At 41.3% G+C, this 25,115-nt stretch overlaps 1 protein-coding gene across 1 annotated transcript in view; it reads left to right on the forward strand.

Moving 5' to 3' along the window:
- Nucleotides 1–25,115, forward strand: part of ZEB1 (zinc finger E-box binding homeobox 1) — an 85,287-nt gene that overhangs the window by 30,316 nt on the left and 29,856 nt on the right. Inside the window, exon 2 of the mRNA XM_048511908.1 lies at nt 24,172–24,372. Within this exon, the coding sequence (XP_048367865.1) occupies nt 24,172–24,372 (201 nt within the window). The remainder of the gene's footprint in view (nt 1–24,171; nt 24,373–25,115) is intronic.

Raw genomic sequence — 25,115 nt, forward strand, 5'->3', positions numbered from 1 at the left:
GAAGATGATCTTAACTCATTCCTAGGCTTATGTGCAGCAGGCAGTCCTTGGGCTGGTCGCAGTTCTTCAGAACTCTCTCAGTCCCACCTACAAGGTGTCTGTTGTGGGGAGAGGAAGGGAAAGGAGCTTGTAAGCCATCTTGAGTCTCCTTACAGGAGAGAAAGGTGGGATATAAACCCAAACTCTTCTTCATCATCCCAATGAACTCTCAAAAGGGCAAAATTTCCCATAAAAAATCTTGGAGAACTTAAAAAAACTTTCTTTAAACTTGATTTTAATAGAACTCTGATATAAATGTTGCATCAGCAGGTGCAAACAGTTGGGAAGCTAACAAACCTTGATCTAGGAAAAATATTGCAGTCTGCTGAACTCTTAACAGGCAAAATTTGTATTGAGATGTGATGACAGCATGTGGGTCATGTGTTGGATTATTTGAATTTCTGTTAACTAAACTGACGCAACATCTCTTTTACCCTTGGCAGTTCAAGAGTGTTTCTATTCCAAATTCTATTATTGTCCAGATTCTATTTGTACCACCCCTGAAGTGTTTGAACACTGTAGTACATGGCACAAAGAAAACACTTTCCTAATTGGTCTTAGGGGACCAGTTGATTATCGTGTACATCTATTTTATAGCTGAATTATTTTTGGAATTTGGATTCCTTTATTTGATGTCTTTTTTGTAGACATGTGAACAGATGAATTGTGAACATTCTTGAAACTGCTTAATGAAATTCAAGCTAAGTGAGCTTACCTGACTGAAAAGTAGAACTGTAGTTAAATAATTTGGCCTGCTCAGCTCTCCCTCAGCCATGATCCACAGTTTAGACATAAGATAGGGCATCTTGCAGTTCTTCCTCCCACCCCCATCTGCTACACCTGGATATTCTTTGAATCTATCACAGTTCTGCCTACCAACTTGAAAGGGGGGGCGCCCACAAGGTCTGCCCTGGGCCCTTTGATTTAAGGCCATTAGATTTGATGATTTTAGTACCCGCATGCAGGAACGCCGCATGGCCTTGGAGCAGGGTCAGACACTATCTGGCTTACTTGCAAAAATAGCTGCTTATGTGAGCAGCGTCATGTGGAATGATGATAATAGCACAGACGCAGTAACTGTCCTTATTCAGGGAGGTCACAAATAGCCACTCGGGGCAGAATGATTGGGAAAACTAGCTTGGGGAGAAGGGAGATTACACTTCCTGCATCACGGTCCCTGTCCAGTTCTTTTTACCCACCATCTTGTCCAGATTAGCCCTAAATTATGGTTGCTTGGTGAGACTTCCTTCTTGACTCGGATCCCAGGGTACCACTCTAAGGGCTGAGACCTGCATAGATTTGTGATCCCCTCTGAGGACTCCGAACCTCAACACAACCATCAGCACCAGTCTGCTACATAACAGATGGGCCCTTGCCATTTATGCCTTCCAGTCCCTAATGAATACATCCTTTACCTTTTATTTGCTGTACGTATTTCCATCTACTTAGACTTCTTTCCAACTCCAGGCAATGTGTGTTTGGGGAAGGAAATCTGTATGTCCCACTGGGATTTTTTAAAAAAATTATCAATATTTAATTTTCTTTAGTAGTGAATGGACACAACAATTTATAGGTGAGTCGTTTTAATAGGTAGTTGTCATGTGGTTTAGTTAATTCCGTAGGAGTATTTTTTTTAAAAAAACTATAGCATTGGGTAAAAGTGAACTGGCTGAGTATAAAGTTAAAAATGACTTTCAAAGAACCTATTCAGAAATGCAGAACAGTTTCCAGAAAGGAACATAGATAGTGGGCCGTCTCATTGACATTTGCATTTGCTATCGTGGATGCAGCAGTGTCAAGCAGGATTCCACGATTCCACTGGGTGAGTCTTGGGTAATTGAGCATGTAAAGAGTCTGGCTGGGCATTCTGTCTTGCATTTGCAAGTTTAAATGAAGTTAGCAACCTGAGCTAAGATATGAGTAGGGTGGCAGTGAGAAATCCTGGCAACAATTCCTCCAGTCTGTTAAAACTCTGTCTGATGTCCAGTGGAACATTTGTGCAGGTAACCTAGACAAAAGCTAAAATCCAAATGGCCATCTGACTGTCTACTCCACAAGTATTTAGAAATAGATTACCCAGCCTGCTGTAGGGAAGTCTGCTTTTGACTCACCTGAAGCTAACACCACTGCTGTCCTGTTACCTTCATTCCTGAACCAATACAAGAATTTAGTAATCAATTTCCTGCTCGCTGTGGTACTTGTCAAAGCAAGTTGCATAACTGGTGCTCTTGCTAATATTTCCCTACTAATGGGATGCTTCATTTATTCTGCAAGGCTATATGTATAACCTTTTCCAAACCATAACCTGAAACATCTAAAGAGGCCCATGAACATAATGTAGTGACTGGTATAAGCAAGACTAGTAACTTGCAGGCATCCAGAGGCCAAAAAGTAATCTTACTTTTGGTCTGGAAGCAACATCCTGTAATTAACAGGATTAATGTAACATCTATTACAGTACCCATGTCCAATTCTTTCCGAAAAGCTGGATTTGGTTTTGTGAAATAAACTGGATTCTTCAGCGTCTGCCTGTCGCAGAATGAAAAGACCCACAACAGTGAAGAATTTCTGCTGTCACAATGCACATACTAATGGGGCATTCCAGCTTTATACACATTAGAGATTCTTGTGATAAATAACCAACCTGTAGACTTGCTGTAGAGCAGATGAAATTTCACATAGTAAAGGAAAGTGTCCTTTTTGGTCCTGGCCCCGACCTGGTGGAATATGCTGCAACTGAGATCAGGGCCCTGCGAGACCTGAGTAGGTTCCGCGGGGCCTGCAAAATGGACCTATTCCACCGGGCTTTTCCTGATGGCCAGCCAGAACAACATCGTTGACATCTTTTTCTGGCCTCCTGGGGAGGAGGGAACACTTTAAATTTGTTAGTCGCCATCTGGTTTTAGGTTTGGTAATGACTGAAAACTGTTTTAACATGTTTATTATGATTTTATTGTGATGTTGAAATGTTGTTGCCACCCTGAGTCCCTCAGGGAAGGGCGGGATATACATTTTAAAATAAATAAATAATGGGTGATATTTCTCTCCCAATAATCATTTTATTTACCAGCCATTGGATACCATTGACTCAGGATCCCTTCTAAAAAGTTTATACGAGTGTGGTTTCTGGAAATTATGGTTTAGCCCAGGGGTAGGGAACCTGCGGCTCTCCAGATGTTCAGGAACTACAATTCCCATCAGCCCCTACCAGCATGGCCAATTGGCCATGCTGACAGAGGCTGATGGGAATTGTAGTTCCTGAACATCTGGAGAGCCGCAGGTTCCCTACCCCTGGTTTAGCCTAACCAGCTTACACAAAATCTGCCTTCATTTTACTCTAACAACTTGCTAGTATATACTGCCATTAGATTCCTATGTTTTTAATGTGCAACATCAAGGAATCTTCGTAAACCTGTCTTTGTATGGCCCATAATTGTGCTATATTTGGTTTTAGAGAGGCAGTTTTTTTTCTGCTAAAGAAACATGACAATGTCTGAAAGCTCTTTGTTTCTATCGATTGGATATATTGAACTCGAAGAAGGGTCAGCTTACCTGGAGGTAAATTACATATCCCAGGTAGGTTTACACAAAATAATTGTTATGGTTTGCCTTTTGAGAAAGTGGATACAATTGCAAATTCAGATGCCATTTCAAATCCAGAGTGTTCCGACAATAATACTGTGGTTTTGTATAAACATGAGATAAAACTCATTTGGATGCACACTGGGCATATTAGAATAAACTAGGCAAGAGCAAACAGCCTAGTACAAATGTGGCGTAAGCAATGCAAATCCATGTTTCATTAGACAGATATTCAAAGTGGACCACGTTATAGAATCATAGAGTTGGAAGAGACCACAAGGGCCATCATGTCCAACCCCCTGCCATGCAGGAATACACAATCAAAGCACTGCAATCTGTACTTCAGGTCTGCACCAAATCCAGGTACCTCCTCTGGCATTGTTTCTAATATGCCCAAATAACAAGCTTAAGCAACTGATGGAATATGGCACATTAAATCACTTTGGTTTTAATCTTCCATGAAATTGCTTCTGTTCTTGTATTATTGCCTGCTGTGAGGAATGTTTCCTGTCAATTATTTCTTTTATGTATCTGTGTTTCCAAATGTACTATACTTTCCTCTGTGAAAATCTTGTAAGCGGATAGTAGCTGAATGTATACAAAAATATATGAAAGTACCATACATTATATTTCTGAAGTGTTTGTAAAGTTATATACAAGGAGTCTGCAGTTAAGAGACTTGCTTCCAGTATTCAGTGGAATAAGTCACATGTCATGGGTCTAATTGTTAAATGGCATTACATTGGATTGGGTAGCAATAAATCAGCAGCTGCTGCCTTTTTGTGGGTGCACTCTTGTCCTGCCTCATTCAGGTCTGAGCCCTTGGTTTCTGACTGTGTCATCTTTCTCTCAAACTCAGACTCAGTACTACTAATGTCTGTCTTTCTCCTGCTTTCCTGATCTTTGGGTTTACCCTCCAGTTCTGCTGTTTGACCCTTGGGCTTCATTCAGGTGGAATTTAAGTCTTTAGGGAGTAACTCTGAATCTGACTTCTTTCTTTCTCTTATTGGTCTACTTCTCTTTCTGTGTTTTCCTCCTTGCCCCCTGTAGAGAAAGAGGCTGACTGCCACTTCTCATAGCGTGGGTCGGGATTTTGAAATGCTCAACAAAAACTCAGAGGCTGAAACTTTAAATAAAATATTTTGGGTACCATGGCCTATAGAGCAAAACAAGCAAAGAGCAAAAACGAAAGTATTACAATCCAAACTAGCCGGCAGAGTTTAAACTTCAAAACAACCAAGATAACAGGCAGGAAACACAGATATGCTCAGGCGGTACAGAGTAACAGGCAATAGAAACAGAATGAAAAGAAAGGTAGATCTAGAGTGAGAGCATTGAAAGCAATTATACAAAATTATTGCTGAGTTAGCATAAACGAACCAATCAAACTCTCACACCAATTTACCAAGTCAGCATAGTGTAAAGACATTGTTACCACCAGGTGTAATGCTTAAGGAAGGTCGTTAAAGTCCTAACTAGAAAAAAAAATACTTTCAGCTGGGGTGTGACTCCCAGCTCAAACAGAATAGAATTAAAGCGACAAAGGCAATTTCTCCACACCTCTTAATATAACATTTAATATGATGTCATTGTGTTGGTGGTTCCTGACTTCCCTGATCTTCAACCCGTGAGTTGGAACTCACAGGTGGGTCATGGAACCCATATAGAGTCACCATTTTGCCACTTTTTGCTAGCATATACTCTTAGAGAGCAATGATGCCATGTTTCTTGTCTGTATTTGCATTTCTGAGACCAGCAGCAAGACAGCAAGGCAGACCTCATCACAGAAGAGCGGATTCTTCCATGGCTCTGCCCCTTGACTCGCTATAGTTCACCTTCTGGCACTTAGCTGGTGTTGCCTGATCTTGGCTCCCTTGATCTGCTGTTCACAGCTCCACCATTGATGTCACATTACAGTGAAGTCATGTGGTTTCCTGTCATGAGTTTGTAACTCATGGGTCCCAGGTCTTGAACAGGTGAAGGCCACAGTGTGCTAGATGCTACAGAGGAGGAGAAAGAGAAACTAGGAGACACATGATGTAGAAGCTCAGTGTTTAATTTGGCCCAATAATAGAATGCATTGGGGGGGGGGGGGCAGAAGATAGCATGGCTGTTATCACTAATAAACAAAGGCAGACTTCAAAAGATGGTAAACAAAGTAGCTCTGTTTATTCATTGATCTATTCTAGGTTGTCTTGTGTGACAAATTTAAGTATAACACTGTCCATCACAGGTGAACTACTGTATTTACAACTAAACTGTTCTATATGCTTACAGAAATCCACTTGCAAATTATTACTATAGCACAGTGTGTGGACATGGTAATGTGTGGACATGGCCAGTGATGGGATTCAAATAATTTAACAAGTGGTTGTTTACAAACACCATTTTATAGGCTGAATCCCACCACTGGACACGGCTGTGGATGAGGAGTTCCTTGGAGCAGCAGTGGCGTAGTGGCTAAGAGCAGGTGCACTCTTATCTGGAGGAACCAGGTTTGATTCCCAGCTCTGCCACTTGAGTTGTGGAGGCTTATCTGGGGAATTCAGAGTAGCCTATGCACTCCCACACATGCCAGCTGGGTGACCTTGGGCTAGTCACAGCTTCTTCAGAGCTCTCACAGCCCCACCCACCTCACAGGGTGTTTGTTGTGAGGGGGGAAGGGCAAGGAGATTGTAAGCCCCTTTGAGTCTTCTATAGGAGAGAAAGGGGGGATATAAATCCAAACTCTTCTTCTTCTTCTTCTTCTTCCTTTTTTGAGAAAGGAAAGGGAATTTCTTGTACAAAGCATTTTGCAATTAAATAATTTGGAGGACATCAATAAGTAAATAAGTCCACTCTGTTTAACTTTTTTAAAACACTATTTAATAACTTTGTTCTCTTCCTATTAAACACTTTTGGCTACATTTGGCACTGAAAGGAAATCACATGAGTTTCATTAAATGGCTTGCTATGGAGAAATTTAAATGACCTGCACATTAAGGTCATAAGTATGTGTTTAAGTTAATCCTAACCATTATGGAATGCCTGTACTCCCTTGTATTCACAATTTTTTTTCAAACAAGGGGAAACAAGAAGGCAGTGTCCTTCCATTTTGCATAGGCTTATACTGTGCACCATTTGAACATCCCTTCCCCGTGTGGTAAACCTAAGTGTGTTAAAGAAACCTCTAACTTGGCAGCAATGGCAGCATCTAATTCCCACACTGGGCAGGAAATTCTTAGGAATGAAAAAAGAGTGGTTAAAAAAAGCTCTCTTCCGCTACACTTTATATGGTTTTGTTTCCATTAAAAGTAAAGGTAATCAGTCCCCTGTGCAACCACCTGGTAATTGCTGACTCATGCAGTGACATCATATCACAACATTTACTAGGCAGACTATGTTTACAAGGTGGTTTGCCATTGCCTTCCCCAGTCATTTATACTTCACCTCCAGCAAGCTGGGTACTCACATTACCGACCTCAAAAGGATGGCAAGCTGAGTCATCTTTGAGCCGGCTACCTGAAACCGACTTGGGATTGAACTCAGGTTGCAAGCAGAGCTTTGACTGCAGTACTGCAGCTTACCACTCTACACTATGGGGCTCCTTTAGTTAGCATTGGCACTCTTTAAACGCTCTGTCATATTTGTGGTCAGAGAGGCTAAAGGGAAGGATTTTCATAAGGAGGACAGAGACTTTATCCTCAAGCAAGTCTGAATATAAACATAATATAATGACCCTTACCTTAGAAAAGTCTTGATGGAAAACTTGAGAGTGATGGAAAGGAACAGCGGTTGTTTTTGGTTGGGGTTTTTGTTTTGAGGGAGTTTTGGATATTTCCCCTTCTGTGAAGCATGTTTTGTCAGGGACATGTGCATTGAGTGTGCACGTTTCACTTGTGTGGGAACAAAACATTTTTTTCCCCAAAATGGGATTTCATGTGCTGAAAACATTATAGAGCTTGGTCACTGATCTTAATTTTTTTTTTTAAGTTCACAGTAGTTTCTGGTACTATCCCATTGTTTTAGTAATACTGATTAGATTGGCACCTATACTTCACTTTAACAACCTATACATGTATTGGTAGGAATGCCTTAAACAATCTTTCACTTGAACTGAAATTTGGCAGGTACGTGCTGTAAGCATGCAAACTGACTAGAGATGATGGCTCTCACTCTTACTCCTACCTTTTATAGTAAGAAGATGTAATTGAAAAGTAATAGGATTCCAACCAGTATGTGTGAACTAGTTCAGTGAACAGCACACAGTGGGGGCTGGCTGGGATGATAAAATAGCCTTGGAGCATCTAAGGCAGCCCCTGCAGTGCTGGTAGAACCACAGGGGCTGCTCGGACCTGGATTGTGCCAAAAGTGATGGGGTAGAATAATCCTACAACCATAATTGCTGCGTCTGTCTCTTAGTGCTCTATCAGTGGTCCTCCAGGGCAGCAGCCCACCAGGAGGAACTTTTCTGTTAACAGCAAAGGGCCAGTCAGCATATGGTGCTCAAGTAAGTCTCTGAAGTTCTCATGCTGCGTTTTTAGAGTTTATGTTCAAGAACTTTGATGTGCCGTCATGCGTCAGTCTTTGCTTGTTCTTCTTACAATCTGAGGGCCAGTTATGCTAAATTTTTCTGTATGCTTGTCCAGAATCTTTCACCTCCCTTTCAAATGTGTACATCCCTTTTTCCCTTGCCTGAAATCTGACATTGTGCCTCAGGTTGCCTTTGGGGCTACGGTAGTGGGCTTGAAGACTTGATAGTTAAGAACAAAAATTAGAATAGGATAGTCAAGCTGAGCACTTAAAAGCAAAAAACAAAAACAAAAAAGAGCAACATTAGGTTAGTTTAGCCTGTTTCTGCTTGTACAAGTTCTCATAGTTGCTCTCTAATAGTACAGATGATGTGAAGCATGAAGTAGCTTTTAAAAATGGCAAAGATTTCCATATGTGGTTGGTTTTCCAGGTTGCGTGTTCGTGTTCTGGTAGTTATAGCTACCATATGTACTCAAGAATTAACATACAAATATATATATACTGTCCTGCCTTGTTCTTTCAACTTGAAAAGATTAGACTAACTAGGTCATCTTTTGGGGGGAACACATAATTCAAACTGAATGCTTGCTACATCAGTTTCCTGGTTAGCAAATTTGATTTGCTAGGCACAGCTTCTGGGTAATGTTCCAAAAATGTTTGTGTTTTTGAAAAAAAAAGTCTCAACTGGTTGTCTCCAAAATCAGCTTTTGTCCAATATGTCTTTCCATATAGTGGCTCCTGGGTTTTCACTTTACAGAAATATGACCATGAGATGTATGTCTCTGATAATGCCATCACTCCAGTCTAATAAGACTGTGCTATTAGTGTCTTCGGCTGCAATCCCATCCACATTTAGTGGGGGAAAAACAGTACTGTTGGAATTCAGCATTGGTTCTGAGAAATATATAGGATTGAGCTTTCAGACTCCCAAGGTTTCAGTACCTGTTCACAATCCTAGCTGTTCAGATTATTGTTCATTCTAAGAACTGTGTAGGAACCAAAAGCATAATGTGCTTATTAAGAGAGAAACAAAGGAAATAGCAGAATGTGTCAGAGGGGAGGACTTAAGTAATCATTCTTCTCCTTTTCACTTCCTTTTATTTCTAGTGTATGTCAGTTGCATGTTTTGCTTCTTACATTCATAATTACTCCAAGGACTTAGAATTCAAAGCACCTCTAGCCAAACTAGCTATTACATAGGAGATCAATGAATGATGTCTGGTGTTTAATTCTGCTATCAATTAGGAGTATAGGAAGGGAGGGGAAATCCTCATGCCATGTTCCTGATCCAGATTACTCTAGAACTGTTGCATGTACTGCCTCCTTCAGAGTGGGGATGCATATCTTTATACTTCTAGGACAAACAGGTCGGAAGCATGGGTTGATAGGGAAAATTATACGGTTGAGCGATTAAACACCGCTCTGTCTTACCGCTGCCTTGAAGGAACGAATTGGTTTCAGGTAGCCAGTTCAAAGTTGGCTCAGCTGCCATCCTTCTGAGGTCAGTAAATTGACTTCCCAGCTTGCTGAGGGTAAAGTGCAGATGACTGGGGAGGCAAACACCCCATAAACAAAGTCTGCCTTGTGATGAGACATCACCCGATGGGTGAGTAATGACCCAGTGATTGCACAGGAGACTACCTTTAATTAATGAAGATAAGCTTTTAGACTAGATTCACAACTAAGCAGAGCAGTTGTTTTCTTCATATAGACACCTTGTGGAAGAACAGGTGGTGAAATAGAGTTGCATCCAGAGAAGAGTTCCTCTGTGCATTCAAAGTTGCAGCTTCTCATGCAAAGATAAAACTCACAAAGAGGAATGTACAGACACTCACCCACCTTTCTTTTTCAGATCTCTAGTTTCTTTCCTGATCCAAAAACCCTCCAAAATTAACAAGAATTACTGAAATCTTGTCTTGTTAACTGCTGATTTTTTTTAATTGTGGGTTTTAAAAATGAAATGCTTCTAAAATTCTTCACTTCTACCTGTTCGGGTATGTTGTGCTTGATTCTGCTACCCACGTAGAATCTTTTTTGTGTTTATCCTCTCCCCCCCCCAAAACCATATTTCTGAATTCATTGGCCTGCATTGTTTAAAATGTCATGTTTAATACTTATCCTTTGTTCAGATAACCCCTTCATTTCAAACCTCTGCAATCCTCAGCCCCTTCCGTACATGCAGAATAATGAACTTTCAATTCAATGTACTTTGCAGCTGGATTTTCCTGTGCGGAATAGCAAAATCCACTTTCAAACCATTGTGAAAGTGGATTGAAAGTGCATTATTTTGCACATGCAGAAGGGGCCCTAGTCCTTTCACATAGTTTGTCAGATGTATCATCCAGCTGATTGTATTGAATTGCATGACATGATCTGACTTGAGTCTCAGTGAGAAAGGAGCTCTATGAATAATGTAAATACAAATAAAAATAAATTAATAGATTTTCTAGAAAGAGTCTACTAAATTCCAACCATTCTTTCAAGCCTCTCATTTTGACAGTGAACATTTATTATTTTCTTTTCCTCTTGAGTTAATTTGTTTGGTAGTTCCATTTCTTAAGTCTGGAATTTTACCCTTTTTCCTATTTAATTCTTATTGACAACTCAATTTAGATTTCATCCAGTTCAGATTTTAACAGTCATGATTTGGCATTTATCCTGTGTGCAAACCCTTTACATTCCGAGAAGTTTTATTTACTCAAAATTGAGAACTGGAGCCGACACTCATCACATTAGCCATTTGTTTTGTGTAAGTGATCTCTGTGCCCCAGGGTTCTGCGATGCTTTTGTCATCTTGCATCTAATCAATATTGTGTACTAGTTGGAATATCTGGATTGCTCTTTAATAGGAGGTAAAGGCCATGGCTGCAAATGCTTTGGCTGTCATTCGTAAGCACTCAGTAGTAAAAGATTTTCTGTTGTCTGCTTAAATGAATACTCATGTAAAACACTAAATTCTCATGTATAAGAATTTGAACTGCTTGTGTTCTAGAATATTTGCTCTTTGTTTCATTTCAGGTTGGCCTTATTTAAAAATGTATGAGACTATTTATAATTGACTCCATGGCAGTGATTAAAGAAGTGTGAATAATAGGTTATTGGGCATTGACAGCTCCTTGTTTGGTAGACTGCTGTTAGAACGTTTATGCTGCTCACTCTTACCCCAAGCTGATATCTACATTTGGATGCATGTGTAGCAGATTATGTATTCAGTGGAGGGAGAATTGAATTTTGAGTTAACAAGTTACTAATATCTTTGATGTTATGTGCATTTCAGTGTCAGTTTGTCTAATGTCTAATGGTGCTATATTATACATAATTAGAATAACTGTGTCCTTGAGAACTATTTGGTTAGTTCTGTGTAAATCCTGAAGCTTTTACTCTCAGGTGTATTTAATCAGAAACTCAAATGTCTAGCCAATCTCTTGACATCAAACAGATTTATTTTGAAATGCTAATGTTGACATAGCTTTCTTACATCCAAATGGGAAAGTTCATCTATTTTCAAATATAATTAATAGGTCCTCATCAATTAATTCTTTCCAAAGCACCTGTTTGCCCAGTGCTTAAAATAAACTATTTTATTTTATTTTCAGTTTTTATCATTTTTAAAAATCTCATGATTGTAGTTCATAGCCTTTACCTTTCCTTTTTTGGCATTGTGATTCTGTTCAGAAGTGCACAGCTGAACATGTTGTGGTCTTTTCCCATCAATTCCAGTCATGAATTTAGTCTTAGTGACCATAGCTAGTCTTTGTGATTTACAAAGGAGAAATTTATTATGATATGAGTTCCAGGAAGAGACACAGTTTCTGCTCATATAAATTTTGGCCAAACTGGTGGCTTCCCTGTGAGTCAAACTGGATCCACAGCGTGCGCGTACACACACACGGTGCAAACCTGCATCCAAAAGTACAACAACCTACATCCCAAGTATCACTTTAGATATCTGAGTTCAGTACCATACATGTTCGGACTGCAAGAGCCAGCATGGTGTAATGGTTAAAAGCGGGTGGACTCTAATCTGGAGAACAGGGTTTGATTCCTTGTTCCTCCATATGAACAACCGAGTCTTATCTGGTGAATCAGATTTGTTTCCCCACTCCTACATGTTCCTGCTGGGTGACCTTTGGAATTTCCTCAGCCCCACCTACCTCACAAGGGGTCTCTTGTGGGGAGAGGAAGGGAAAGGATTTTCTAAACCCCTTGAGTCTCCTTACAGGAGAGAAAGGGGGATATAAATCCAAACTCTTTCTTTTTAATTCACTAACAACCAATTTCCACATTGCAGGTTAAGTCTGGGATCCTCTCCCTGTATCACAGCTCAGTTTGAGTTTTCAGATTTTCTGCACGTTGTCCTCAATTCACACATGTGACTGATAGTAGGGGAACACCAGATCCGTTGTGTGCACTCTATAATGTGTAAACTGGTCATCCAGATTTATGAGGCAGCTATTCATAGGCTAAGTGCCTCACATAAAAAAAACTGCATAGATAATAATGCTTAATGCCTCTCTCTGATTCTGCATTATCAGAAGAGGAAAAAATCAGCTGTCAAAGAGTCCCATTTCCAGTTACGGTTCAGCTACGTATGGTGTCAAAAGCCATTGAGAGGCCCAGAGGAATTATCATCACCATTTTTAGATTAAGGATCTACCTGCCATACCAGTCAGACGATAGTTCATGTTGGGTCAGTTGCAACAAAAGTTCTACAAATGAATGATTTGACAGTAGATGAGTCTACTTCTGTTGCTGTACCACCAGCAGGTGAAGACTTACTTGCTTTATTTGGCATTCCCTTAATGATTCCTCCTTCCTAACCAATGTTTTTATGTTTTGTGTGTATTTTGCTCCAGTTTAACGCTTTTAATAATTGTTTTAATGATTTTATGTTTGGGAGGGGTTGGTTTTAATGGCTTTATAATTAATTTTATCATGTATGTTTTAAATTGTTAGCCACCTTGGCCCTTGTGAAGATGGAAAAGTGGGATATACATTTTGTAAATACAGTGGAACTTCGGTTTTCGTTGGTAATCCGTCCAAAAAGAATAGATGAAAACCGAGGCAAATTTCTCCATAGGAAGCAATGTAAATCCAATTAATCCGTTCTAGGCACTTCAAAAAACATACCAAAAACACATTTTTGGTGAATAAACATAGTGTTTAATGCTGAAAACAGTAAAAAACAATAAAACTAGGACCAGCTTCAGAGCCAGTGGACCAATGTCGCACCAGAAAGCTGTCCAAAGAAGTCTGTTTCTGACACCTCTTTAAGATTTGTCTGAAATGGGGCAAGACATTAAACAAGTTGCAGACACAGCCTGCAACAGCTTTGCTCAGGTGATTTTTCTCCACAAACCCCTGCACCTTGCTGCAAATCGAAGAAAACCAAGAAAAAAATTTCACTGAAAAAATCGATGAAAACCGAAACCGATGAAAACCAAAGGCAATGAAAACCGAGGTTCCACTGTAGTAGTTATAATATGATATTTTGTATGGATAGAAAAATTTTAGATGGGTGAGAATTTGAATAAACAATTTGAATTTGTTCTTCCACCTAAGGAAGTACAATCTGCTAAAAAAAAAATGCCACTTGACTTTGGTTGAGCGTATAAATGAGCCCTAAATATGAGAAATACTTCCCAGTTCCTCTCATATACAAGTACTATTCAACATTATCAGGGTTTTTCCTTAAACAAATAGACTATCTGGCTGTGGATGGCTGTTAATGGCTCAGAAATATGACTTGCAGTTTGAGGAAGTATATATCGACTCTAAAGTCTTCAGAACTGTCCTGAATATTTGTAATACAAGAGTCTGTTCAATGAGAGAAGCACAAACAGTAACTTCATGAAGGCGGATTATGTTCCAGAAGTGTAGAATAGTGACAGCATGTGAAAGAAATTAAAAGAGCAGAAATCAGGCTTTTCAAATTGGAAAGGGATACAGGGGGCGGGGGGGGGGGGAGGGGAGGGGAGGATTCCATACTTTTCCCCTTGCAGTGATTCCACATGAGCTTCCAGTTCATCTTGCAATGGTCTAGTGTTACAGACATAAAAGATAAATGACCAGAATAAGATTGAACATCTACTAAATGACATGCAAAATGAATGCTGTCAAAATTATTCTTTGAATGTATCTATCATTCATTCATACCTAATTTTAAGGTGTTGCTAATTAAAACTAGAATGGGGTCATCTGAACTCTTCATGTCTCAGTTTTTCTCAGTTTGAAGGGACACTGATCATTTTATTCTTAAGAGAATCTTTCCCCTGGCAGCTCAGTGTGTCTTGCCGCCAGCTTGGACATAATTTAGTGAGCAATGTTCTAAAACCCAGTGTTTTTAGTAGCTAAAATTAGGAGGTGGAGATTTCCAACAAAAACTAAAGTTTCTGCAAAAAAATTATAAATGTACCCTACATATCCACCTTTTTGTAAATGAAAATAGCTTAAGTGGGCTGTTCAGTACTGAGAGCCAGTATGGTATGAGAAATACTTTCTTGGTCTCAGTGAAGAGATCCAGTTGTAAATCCCTACTTACAGCCATTACATTTACTTGGGTAACCTTGGCCTGATGACTGTTCTCAAATTTACCTCAGAACATGGCTGTGAGTTCAAAATGGCAGTTGGTTCAAGGAACTTTGAAAATATAGCCTTGTTGCGAGGGGAAATTGTTTTACCTTGGACCCTGCTGGGTTTTGTTTTTTTTTTTACAAATTTGATAATATTCTTATAGTGCAGGTCTTCCTTTAAAAATTAAAGCCCATATTCAGTTTTCAAAAAGCTGCTTGCATTGGATTGCTTCTTTTAGGACCATATGTTCAGTGCCACCGGCATGATGCATAGCCAGGTGTTGATAGCTTTTTACCTGACACACAAATTGACTGCAAGTTTTTTTTTCCTTCTCAACAAAAACAAATCTCTTCACAACATCCTTATTTCAGTGCTGATTCTAACAAACAGCCGCATGGAGATTGCTAAAGAGCACTTTATCGTTGTAGGTGCTCTTCTGCGGATGGCTCTTAAAAGGTTCCTTAGCCTCTGTGCCATATGAAATGAGGCAATCCACTGCATGAGTATTTCGGTAAGAAGCTAAATAACCTATACATATGTGCTACTGATGTAATACTCTCTCTGTATTGTTCCAATTTTACTATATGTGCTGCTGAAACAAGCACGCTACTTGTATAATACTGATAAGAGATTGGTTGTAGGTCGTATACTGTCGAAAGCTGAAGTTAACCCATGAATGGATTAAAATGTATGCAATTTCCCTGAAAGTCCATTAACCCTAAGACACAGTAGAGAAATATTACAAAATAAATGGTTCTTTCCCAAGTTAAACAGTGAAGAATTAAACATGCATCTTTGCATATATTTGATTTCCTTGGAGGGTTGAACAAATTATCAGATTTCCGACATGAAACTCTTCCGACAGCTACTACTCTTAATGCGTTAACTTTAGTTTTTGACAGCATATGACCTTTGTTTTTGTTGAGAAGGGAAAGAAGAGAAAGATGGGGTATAAATCCAAAAAATTCTTCTTCTTCTTCTTCTTCTTCTTCTTCTTCTTCTTCTTCTTCTTCTTCTTCTTCTTCTTCTTCTTCTTCTTCTTCTTCTTCTTCTTCTTCTTCTTCTTCTTCTTCTTCTTCTTTTGCTGGAAGGTCAGAATGGGGGCATTCCATACCAAATCAATAAATGGGAATTTGCATCTATTAATGGGTTTTGATTGACTTGTTTAGAGATAATACACATATCTGCAGCCAATTAAAAAATTCATTGGGCCACATGCACCCTTGAGATCAAATTTCCCATAAAACTTGTACTCATTTTGTTGCTATAAAATGATTCCATAAAGCCACATATGGGGCCACTCCCCACTCACCATAAGCCGCGGGGTCACCTCTTTAAAAGACACGAAGAGGATGGATGTTCCCCACGTCACCAGAGCCCACTGCGCAGCTGCCCTTAATTTGCCGCTCTCCCACCTCCTTGTCGCGCGGCAAATTAGGTCCTCTGAAAAGAGCAACATTTTCAAAAACCCTGCAGGTGCCGCAGGGGGGTGGAGAACCTCGGCTGTTTACGCGCGGCTGATTCGCTCTGACGCGCAGCTTCCGGCCAATCAGGAAACAGGAACCGCCATTTTGTTTAGGGAAGGTATTCCCGTCACAAAGTGCACGGAAATTGAGACGTGTGCACAACAAGACGTGCCAACATTGCTCTTTTTTGCTCTTTTTTGCTCGGGCTCCACTGTTTTGCAGCTTGGCAAAGTTCTGCTGAGCACAGGGTTGTTGGCGGTGTAAACCGAAACCGATATTTACTTTCATTTTTCTGCCCAAGCAATTTGCAACAGGTAATGACGTCAGCATGTGCAGACGTCTTAAAACAATGCGTTCAGCTTATCCAAACGAACTTTTCGGGTCAGCCAATCAAAATGGAGCCCCGCGTTCGGCTGGCTGCAACTCCCACGTGTAAATGATGCACACGCGTGCCAGCCAATCAGAACGCTCGATTGCCTCTTTGACTTTTGATGTGGAACCCTGCGCTATTTCCTGAATGGAAAATGAGTGGGGAACAAATGTCTCCGTTGTCAAAAGCCACGGAGGCTTTTCTACGAGGGGTCGCTGCAGGGTTGCACTCAGACGAGGTAAGTGGGGAGTAGCCCATGGAAGCTTTAAAAATTCTCAGAACATCATGTACCAAAATTAGCTGAAATGCAGCTATAATTGATGGCCAAACATTTATAGAACACTTATATTTTTGGTATGCAAGTAAATTCAGAATCGGTATTGTTATATCGATTCACTTAGTAGTGATCAGTTGATCCAGCACATTTCACTGGGATATATATTTGTGTAATCATGAAGTTTTGTGCTGTCAAATTTCTGAAAAATGACAAAATTCTTCATTTCCTTCCAATAACAATATGTGTAAAAGGTACTGTGATGTTCAAAATACACTTCTTTGATAGTTTATCATTTGTATAATGATTCCACAAAACTTGAACAAAGTCTGTGATGCACACCTTTTTGCTAAATGTTGTTGATTTGATGTAGAATAATGGAATGGTCAGTACTTTGAGGGAGAAGGCTGAATCTGTGCCAATAGTATGTGATTTCGCTGATTTGCTAAGGCAGCCTTCTCTGCAGTCTTCTTCACTGTGGTGCTCCTTTAAACAATCCTTGTTTCTGTTTCTGACTGATTGGGCTATCAGATGGTTTGAGGTTTTGGTGACCATCTTTTCCATTGGTGAATATTCCTTCTGTTAGGAATAGATGTGGTTGTGGGTAGAATATCAGATGCACAATGACTCCGCTAGATCCTGTTTTTGACTACAGATTCCTGAAATGTGACCCATGTGCTATATATGAAGAAGACCAAATACAAACTATGATAACCACAGTGTAATTAAGAGAGAAAGAAGGAGGGAGGAATGGTACTTATTTCATCAACCCCTGAAATGCTTTCTTATATGTTTTCTGTGCTTGTCACCTGTGGTGAAACAGGTTTTCATAGGGAAAATTTAGAACTAGGCAGTGGCATTTGCTCCTTATTTATGCACATAATGCCTGCTTCCATACATATGTATGTCTTTTCCTTCCAAGTTTTGTTATTTGTCTGATATCTAGAAGCAGTAACTGGCATTGACAGAGTGGTGGAAAACCTTCAAAACTGGGCAAGGAAGTATTTAAGCATATGGAGAGTTCTACTTGCTGCTGCTTGTTTGATCCAATTTCCTGCTTTTGGAGAACTCAGGCAGTGGAGAGGTGCTTCTGGAGGTGTTTCTGAGACCCACAGAAGTTCCTTCTGTGATAGGAGGCCCTCACTGATAGCTTTAGGTATTTAACCACAATCCCCTGAGCATGGAGTACTGTGTTCAGTTCTGGTCGCCAAATCTCAAAAAGGATATCAAAGAGATAGAAAAAGTGCAGAGAAGGGCAACGAGAGATTGGAGCACCTTCCTTATGAGGAGAGGCTGCAGCGTTTGGGACTCTTTAGTTTGGAGAGGAGACGTCTGAGGGGAGATATGATGGATGTCTATAAAATTACGCATGGGGTAGAAAACGTTTACAGAGAGAAATTTTTCTCTCTTTCTCACAATACTAGAACCAGGGGCATACATTGAGAAGGCTGGGGGGAAGAATTAGGACTAATAAAAGGAAACATTTCTGCACACAACACCTGATTGCTGTTTGGAATATGCTGCCACAGGAGGTGGTGATGGCCACTAACCTGGATAGCTTTAAAAGGGCCTTGGGCAGATTTATGGAGAAGTCAATCTGTGGCTACCAATCTTTATCCTCCTTGATCTGAGATTGCAATTGCCTTAGCAGACCAGGTGCTCAGCAGCAGAAGGCCATTGCTTTCACATCCTGCATGTGAGCTCCCAAAGGCATCTGGTGGGCCACTGCAAGTAGCACAGTGCTGGTCTTGATGGACTCTGGTCTGATCCAGCAGGCTCTTCCTTATGTTCTTATGGTGCTCTGTTGGTTGGTGAATGTAAGGGAGAAGAGACCATGTAAGATAACAATTTCACTGGAACTGAAAACCTTTTTGCTGCTGGAAAAATATGAGGTTATGTCAATGCAGCTGGTGTCATCATAGAAATGGCCCCTGAAAACTATGTTTTCAGGCCACTACAAAAAAGTCCAGGGCCACAGTACCATGGGGACATCTCAGTAATAGTTCTGATAACATTTTTGATGAATGGAAATTAGCTCTATTACCTCCCTTGAACCTAGTAGGAAGAAAGTGATCAGTCTCTGAGACCATTCGAATTGGGAAAATACAAACAAAAGAATATTAATAAATTGACCTCAGCTGCTAGAGTTTGGAATCCAGGTCCTAAATTTCTCAGACAGAAATGGGGGAGTACATCTAAGGATAGGTTCAGAATACATTAGGCATTCTCGCCCTGTTCAGTGATTAGATTTCTTCCGACTTTGGGGAGGGAGCTGTTGCATTCTCAGCTCTAGCAATCCACACTGACAAACATTTTATGAAGGTTCCTCTAAGAGCAAAAATAGGGTGATTTGATAGAGACAGGTAACAGAAAATGGGGACACAGAGAATATGGAATGTTGCTTGTTTTGCATCCTCTCATGATGTTTCTGATGGACTCCAGGAAATCTCACAAAATCCAGATAACCTATAGATACAGGGAAATAAATGGGCATGATAGTGGAAAGTGCTGTCAAGTTGTAGCTGATGAATGGCGACCTCCAGTGGGCTTTTGAAAACAAGAGACAATCAAGAGTGGTTTGCCATTGCCTGCCTTTGTATATCAACCCTGGAGTTCCTTGGTGGTCTCCCATCCGAGTACTAACCAAATAAAATGCTTAGCTTCCAATCCTGGGCCATCCAGATCTGGGTGTATTGGTATACATATCCACAATTATGATCACTGCAATGTAGCTTCACATTTTCCAACATGCAAAGTAATGGGCTTGCTGACAGTAGCCAGTCCAGGCTCCCTGGGTAAACTTCTCAGGGTGGTCTGGCTTGCAGCAACTGAGTGGGAAGCAAAAAAAGCTACCCATCAGCACCCTATTCACTTTCAGCCCTCAGAATATAGACCCTACTAAGGCCCTGCTATAGATGGACAATGAAAATGACATTTGTATCTTGATGGAATCTACAGAAGGTCCTCTTTATATGGCCATGGGCAAAATGCAAGGAACAAAAATAGTTTCATGGCGTTTTCCTTGCAGTAAAATTCATCAAGACAACTTTCAGAAACTAAACTTGATATTGCTAAGGGCAAGGCCAGCAGCAGCCTAATGCTGAGGTGAAAGCCATGGCATTTTGATAGGTTATTGTAGCACATCAATTATGTCTGCTGCAATACATTTTGTGGATGAAATATTTTTTCCCTGTCTTTCTTCATTGGACTGCTAGCAAGCAATCACACCGAATTCTCACTAGGCCTGCATAAAGCTGGCTTAGAACTTCGTGTTTTGTATAGAACTGTGTGTTAGAAAATGTATACTTTGGACGGCTTTCTTGATGAGTCAGATCTGAAATGGCACTGTGAAAAGTGGACAGCAGTCAGGCTTTGAAGTCATTGCCGGGGGGAGGGGGTTGCTATAGATCCATAAACTGCTTTTACCTTACCATGAAACATTACCTTGAGGAGGAAGATTTGACTATGTTAATATGTTCTTACCACATCAAGGTTAGATTGCTCTAATGTAGTAGAAAATGCAGGTACCATATTATTCATTGATTCAGATTACACAGAGTACATTATACTAGTTCTGAAAGAGCTGTATTGGCTGTAATTTTTTGGGGGAAATAATTCAAAATGTCATTTCTTAATTCCAACACCCTAAATGACAGGACCAGAATAATCACCTTCTCCCGTATGGATGTGTCCATCAGGTTAAGGTATACTTCTCAGGATTTGTTTGGTGTGCTTGCACATTCTTCGTGCCAACCATGAACATGGCCTTTTCGGTGGTGTCTCTTTGTGTATGGAATGTCTGCCTTTTCGATGGTGTCTCTTTGTGTATGGAATGTCTGCTGTGGCGCTACTCTGTTGTTGTTTTCAGCACCAGACAGAACTCTGCTGTTGTTGCCTGGGCGTAAGTTCGGTCCATTTTCAGCCTCATTTTAGGAGGAGGGGTTTTTTGTATCTTGTATTCCACCTTTTTGATACTGTTTTTGTGTTGTGTCTACTGCTATTCTCCCTTGCGGGGCTTTAATCTGTTGCTATGAGATCTGATTTGGTCTCTTTGCTTTCTTTGTTCTGATTGTCCTTTGTAACATTAGATAAGTATTTGCCTTAGAACCCCATCTTGGGGGGGGGGGAGTGAATCCGCTTGCAGTAGTGATGTACAACCGCACCCGCAGATTTGCCTCCCTGGGACTCTTTACCCTGGCGGAGAGGCAATTCTGCTGGTGTGCAGCCACGGCGGCTCTCCTTGGCACTGGGACACAGTGTTGGATGCCACACCAGCGCCCCCAGCATCCCTGCTGCCACCAGCATAGCAGGTGTGGCTGGGGGAGGAGCCAATGTTAGTTAGCTTCCCTCCAGCCTTTCACTGCATGATGCCGGCAGATGAGGCCTCTTGACTTACGCCACCAAAAATGGCTGGGCGCCCAGCTCTTGGATGGAACTGCCCATCTTTATATGGTGGAGTACATAGAGGGAAGGGTGGTTGATAAAAGGTCTAAATAGTAAATATGCACAGTGGCTTCATAGGCTGCTCTGGCATCATGTGCTGAAGGAGAAGTTATTTTCCCTCACGTCAAAAGTGCTGCTGTTCTATTGCAAAGAGGGACCGAAAGAGAACCTATAAAATGTTTGATGTAGCGTCACCTCCAGCTTGACAAACAATAACCCATCCATCAACCTAACCATTATGCCAGACCCCCCACAGTTTTACTTTCTAGCTATTTTAACAAACCCTTGATAAATATTTAGAAAGGTGACTGTGTGACAGAGCCACAGCTGTATTCACTTGATGGATCAAAACTGGCATTATACCAGTTAGACCATTATAACATAAACCTCTCCCTTTTGTCATAAATCAAATTGCAATAATAGAATGAATGCTATACTTATTATTTATGCCATGTGTACTGGGGCAAAAGACGCGAAAAGAAATGTGCTGCAAATAATTTAAAAGGTACTTTATTAACATGCGACAGGCAGCTCAATTCCTTGAAGACTTTAGAACAGGCTGCAGTCGATGTGAGATGAAGAGGCCTCTAGTTCTGTACCATTTGGCTTCAAAAACTTCATTGCTTGTTCTTATTGTAGCCTTCTTTGTCATTGCAAATGTGCTATTGGCATAGGGATGGGGGAAAATATGTCAATTTCCAAAGTCCTTGAAGGAAGCCACACTGTGGAATGTTTCTGTGCCACACATTCATTGGCATAACCTTACCTCAGAGAGATGGCCTCCTTCACCAAGGCTCCATCATACATGATTGGCAAGGAACCATCATCTGGGGACTGGGATGCGACTGTTGCATTCCCAGAATCCTTGCCCACCACTCTCTCTACCTATCTCAGCTCCTCCAGTTCAGATACCTTGATCTCAGGGAAATGAACTTGCCCCTTCAGGGTCAGGAGCTCCTTGCCCCAAACAGACACCCAAGACTCCTGTCCAGTGGGCAAATAGTCATACACATGACCTTCCGTGCAGTACACTGGATAGATCTCTGACCCCTGCCACACAGAGACATTCCATCCATGTCACTAATAACTGCTGCTTTCCTGCCACATTGCCAGCTACGGAGCATAGAATCAGACTGATAATTCTGCACATATGAATTCTACATGTGTATTATAAAGCAAGTTTATGGCAGGAGGTACTATCAAGTTCTCAGCATGATATTGAGACAAGAAATTGTAGTGGCTGCTGAATACCCTCAATCAGTCAGCGATTCATTGCAGTCATGGACCAGTAGAACAAACATACAAAAAACAGCAGAATAAAATACACCCTGAATATCAGGCCTTGACTAGAGGCAGTCTTTAGTTCCCATCTGTGCTACCAGCATGCCTGTTTCCCACAGGTATTACTTGTGTATCGATGTCCTGGGCCTATTAAACTTCAGTGTTTTCTCAATAGTAGATCGTTATGAATGCTTGAGCCTCTACTACTTCCCCTGATAGGTTGGAACCTCAGTAAGTGGCAAGATCATGGCTTCTCAGTTTGCTCAGTTTGCTGAAGGGACAGGCTGGATTGCTGACTAGGGGGCTTTCCGCACTGACAGAGTTGTACTGGTTTCTATCTAGGTTCACCTCAGTGTATCCGCACTGCAACTGAGCTCAACGTTGTTTTGTCTCAGTTCCCCCCCCCCCTCAGAACTGCGACATCCCTGTCGCAGTTATGAACTGCACCTTTCTGCCGGAACAAGGTCGATACCGCTTCGAAGCTTCGAAGTGCGGACGCATCGAAACGCCACCTCATCCGTTCAACCAATCAGGAGCCGTTTTTGTGGCATGCGCAGAACGGGAGAGTCGTGGCAGGCATGTAACTGTAAACTGTAAACACTGTAAAAAAAAGAACGCTCCCGTTTCCCATGGTAACGCAAGCTCCAATCACGATCAAGGAGCGAAACAGGCACCAAGATGATCCCGCCCACTTAGCTCGGTTCCAGGGGGCCAAGTAAGTTGCTGTCCGGACAGCCTGGAATCGCCCCCCACTGAAGGGAACCGAGTCGACCTTAGCTCCCTTCTGTAGTGCGGAAAGCCCCTAGGGGTCACTTCCTAGCCTGCAGTTCTAAGTAACATTCTTGCTGAAGCACTGCTGCAAAGAGAAGTGACCAACTCTTCTAGCAGATACACTACTTACCAAGAAAGGCTCCTTCCAGTACAATTGCAAACCACAGCAGCTGTTCCAGGGTCATATTTAAGAAATGTAGCAAGGGCTGGTACTATCTGAAATAATAATAAAGGAGATTCATAGGCAAAACATCTTTCATAGAATTGAATTATAGAGTTGGGAGAGACCCCAAGGGCCATCAAGTCCAACCCCCTGCAGTGCAGGAACACACAATCAAAGCACTCCTGTCAGATGGCCATCCAGCCTCTCTTTAAAAACCTCCAAAGAAGGAGACTCCACCACACTCTGAGGTAGTGCATTCCACTATCGAATAGCCCTTACTGTCAAGAAGTTTTTCCTGATGTTTTGGTGGAATCTCTTTTTCTTCAATTTGAACCCATTACTCCTGGTCCTAGTCTCCGGAGCGGCAGAAAACAAGCTTGCTCCCTCACCAACATGACATCTAAACTATCTAAACTAACTAAACATTCAAATATCTAAACATGGCTATCATGTCACCTCTTAACCTTCTCTTCGCCAAACTAAACATACCCAGCTCCTCATAAGGTGTGGATTCCAGACCTTTTACCATTTTGGCTGTCTTATATAGCAAGTAGCCACTGCCAGCTGCCGTGTGCCTCTTGCTAAGGAGTTGCCTTTTAGGTCAGTAGGCAAGACTTCAGCACCATTCGTAGGGTTAGAAATAGACAGCTACCGAACAGCATTGTTACACCGATCTTTTCTTTTTGTTTCTGTACAGTTACCAATTACAACAACGTTGTAGAAACCAACTCAGATTCCGATGATGAAGACAGATTGCACATTGTTGAAGAGGAGAGCATAACAGATGCAGCGGATTGTGGTGACAGCGTGCCAGATGATGACTTGCCAAAAGACCATACAGTATTACCAGAAAGCAGTGAAAGAGAAGGAAGTGCAAACAGTTGCTGGGAAGATCAAGGTATGTGTCATAAACTCTGTGTCCACCTAAGAAGATGAGTAGGTATGGAAGTGAATTATTAATTCCTGTTAAAATATTGTGTTACACTAATGTTACTCTTTACAGGCTGTATTTAAAAGATGAAGAAATCGAACTTTCTTTGTACGGGGCCCTGTTTTTGTTTGCATCAGTTCTTTCATTGGCATAGCCTTACCTCAGAGAGATGGCCTCCTTCACCAAGGCTCCATCGTTCATGATTGGCAAGGAACCATCATCTGGGGACCGGGATGCGACTGTTGCATCCCCAGAATCCTTGCCCACCACCCTCTCTACCTATCTCAGCTCCTCCAGTTCAGCTACCTTGATCTCGGGGAAATGAACTCGCCCCTTCAGGGGCAGGAGCTCCTTGCCCCAAACAGACACCCAAGACTCCTGTCCAGTGGGCAAATAGTCATACACATGACCTTCCGTGCAGTACACTGGATGGCTCTCTGACCCCTGCTGGCTTTCTACCTTAATAACTATTTTACTTATATATTGTTGGTGTTTTTACCCTGGCGATGAAAAGGGATAAATGCCTTTCTCTCTATGCTCGTGCTTCTCCTGTGTTGAATAAGAACCTAGTGCCCTGCCTTTCTTGCCCTGCTGCTAAACTTGCACAGACGTTCAACTTGGTAGGCTGCTTTTCTTTGTGGACTCGTCGTCACTGTGGCTCTCTGCTCACAACTAGTCCCATATAGCTCTGCCTATCCCTCTTCCCTTCT

This window comes from Sphaerodactylus townsendi, linkage group LG11 (assembly GCF_021028975.2).
Source record: "Sphaerodactylus townsendi isolate TG3544 linkage group LG11, MPM_Stown_v2.3, whole genome shotgun sequence".
In the NCBI taxonomy this organism is placed as follows: domain Eukaryota; kingdom Metazoa; phylum Chordata; class Lepidosauria; order Squamata; family Sphaerodactylidae; genus Sphaerodactylus; species Sphaerodactylus townsendi.